This window comes from Aplysia californica, unplaced genomic scaffold (assembly GCF_000002075.1).
Source record: "Aplysia californica isolate F4 #8 unplaced genomic scaffold, AplCal3.0 scaffold00021, whole genome shotgun sequence".
Taxonomy (NCBI): domain Eukaryota; kingdom Metazoa; phylum Mollusca; class Gastropoda; order Aplysiida; family Aplysiidae; genus Aplysia; species Aplysia californica.
Window position 1 is genome coordinate 2,422,011 of NW_004797291.1, and position 2,863 is coordinate 2,424,873.

The 2,863-nt window shown below is 45.2% G+C and overlaps 1 protein-coding gene across 1 annotated transcript in view; it reads left to right on the top strand.

Annotated features, from left to right (window-relative positions):
• LOC101855312 (melatonin-related receptor) overlaps positions 1 to 2,452 on the top strand; it is an 11,838-nt gene extending 9,386 nt beyond the window's left edge. The window contains exons 7-8 of the mRNA XM_035972289.1: positions 68 to 227; positions 2,092 to 2,452. Of these exons, the coding sequence (XP_035828182.1) occupies positions 68 to 227; positions 2,092 to 2,358 (427 nt within the window). The 3' untranslated portion in view covers positions 2,359 to 2,452. The remainder of the gene's footprint in view (positions 1 to 67; positions 228 to 2,091) is intronic.
• The last annotated feature ends 411 nt before the right edge of the window (positions 2,453 to 2,863 follow it).

The window sequence follows — 2,863 nt, forward strand, 5'->3', positions numbered from 1 at the left end:
ACCCCCCCCCCCTTCCCATCCGTACTCCACCTCCTCTCCCATCTTCCACCACCAACTCCACCTTCAGCACCAAGTTCAACCTGTACCACATCGACCAAGACGACCCCGCCAGGATGAAGAAAGTTTGGAATGAGACGGTCAAGTCTTCCCGGATGCTCTTCATCATCTTCGTGATCTTCGTGGTGCTCTGGACTCCCTACGCTGTCGTCATTGCCGCAGACGTGCAGGTAGGTGGCGCTGTGGGACTGTTTTTAATGTACCGTAGGTGTTTTTATGCTCCCGTCTACACAATTTTAGATCATTTAGGAGAGACGGGCTTTTGACCCTGCCTGTCAGTGCTGACCCGGACAGAGAGGGACTCAACATGCAAGCAGAAAAACGGAGGTATTCGACAAAGATGTTCTCTCCATTCGGGATTCAAACTCGGGTCTCTTGCGTGCGACAGCGAAGCACCTAACCACTGCGCCGTAGACACCCGTTTGTGGGTCTGTCTCAAGGCTGAAACTTTATCCTTGACTCGAGACATACTGGTAACAGCTTGTCCTACCTGTAGCCCTGACTCGAGACATACCAATAAACGCGTGTCCTAACTCTAACCCTGACACTGACAGGAGATATGATCGCTTATTTTAACTCTTTTCCTGTCTGGCAACATTACCGTATATCCCAAGCGTACACCCTGACATAGATTTTTACCTCTTTCTCTAACTCGTATCCTGACATGAGACATTAGATTTAGAGATAAGCCTAACCCTAGCAAGAGACATTAGTGGTAGGCCCACTGTTTATCCTAACAACAGTACATCAACACTAATCCTTAGCCTAACCTTTGACGTGAATTTGATCCACATACCCCCCTTCCCACTCTTTTATCTATTCTTTTCCTCTGTTTGTAGTTTCTTATGTTTGTTTCAATAAAAGAAGTTCATGGCATGGTACATCTTAGTTTTGTTTAGTAAGGGTTTTACGGCGCTCGCAACTGCATAAGGTCATATGAGCGCGCGAAACACAAATTGGTTGCATTCACAACAGTTCACTGCACGGCTTGGCCCAGGTCAGTGATCAGATTTTCAATGCTAAAACTTGAGATAAAGTTCGATTTTAAAATGAAAACCTGATTAAAATCAAAATAATTGTGTTTATAAGTTACCGTAAAGGTCAATGGCCTTTAAAAAATCTATAATTCTGTTGGGATCAATGACGGAGAACAATTCTTGCAATTTTTTGCATTTAAAATACATGTACTTCTTTCGGGTCATTCCAAAGTCCTGACATTCTGTTAAAATGTGTCTTATGGTAAAATCTGTGTCACATCCAACACAAAACGGTTTTCATCTCCCTGTAGGATGTACTTATGTGTTAGGGAGGTGTATCTGAAGCGTAATCGAGTAAAAATGACTTCGTCTCTTCTGGAGAGGCCCGAAGGTTTTCATGGACCCAGTTTGGACATGATGTTGTGGAGTATAATATTGTTAGGGAGTCTCAGACAATACTCTCTAAAAGGATTACTTGATCTAAAGGCTTCCTCTCGGTCATAACACGTGGTATCTGTTGTAAACGTTGTGTTTTTTTCCTCTGTATCACACTGTATGGATAAATGCTTTACGCTCTATCTACCCAATTAAAACATTTAGGATGCGGGCTGCCGGTTACAGCCAAGCCACGCTTTGTGGGGGTACAAGTACAGCCAAACAGAAAGGTGGAAGGTAGGCCTACTCAGTACAGTCCTGCCTGCTCCAACGACCTCCTGTTCAAGATAGTTGCCTGTACAAACGACCACTTCCCAGTTCGAGGGTTTTTTTTCTACATCTATTATAATGACACCGTCCAAGAAGACCACTTGTCTAAGATGACCACCTTTTTCCTCGACAAAGGGTGATTATCTTGGACAGGTTCAAATGTAGTTTTCCTTTTATTTGAAAACGAACTAACAATCATCACACCAGATGTGCCGTTAGTACTGCTAACTAAATATTTTATGTTTACGGGTACATTTTGTAATATATTTTAAAAAACACAAAGAGCTGGATTATTTTGAGTATGTCTCCACGATCACAATTTTATATTTCTCCCCCTTTCCTTTCCCCCCAGAACACCATGCCTACAGCTCTCCATCTGTTCGTGACGATGCTCGCCCACCTTCACTCAAGCGTGAACTTTTGCGTTTACATCATCTGCAACCGGAACTTCCGGCGGGCTGTGCTTCGTCTGCTCTGTTGCCGCTCATGCACAGACACGACGTCGACGACGCCTTCGGAGGCCAAATCGACGGGCAAACTTGCAAGTGTGTTGGGGAGCAGCCAGTACGCCACCGCCTCTGACCGCGTCGCTAGCCCGGCCAACAGCCTCGAGGCTTGATCCCCGACCACCAAGCACTGACAGTGGGCAGCTTGTGGCGGCCGAGGTCTTGACTGAGTAAGGTCAACTCAACTAAATATGGAGTGTCCATGAACTTTGTTGTTTCTCTTAGACTCGGTAGGATTTCCTATACGTTTTGTGTCCGCCTGTCTGTCTAAGTCTCTCAGTTTACAAAGTACTAGGTGAGACAAATTGTCACGCGTCATTGTACCGGCATCTAAGGTGTAGCGGTTTTAGACGGTTCGCTGTTGCACACAGGAAACCCCAGTTCGATTCCCATGCTGGGAGTTATTTTATACTAAGTCTCTCGGTCTTTTTGCTTGGATGTTGTATCCCTCTCAGATCGATCTGGCCCTGAGAGGCAGGGTAGGAAGCCCGCCTCCCAAGTAATTTTAATTGTGTCTATGGGGGTGTAAAATACCTATAGTAAAACACACACACATAAACACATAATTATAATACCCTAGAGGGCGCTGTCGGCCCTAATAGCAAGAAGCCACAAGGC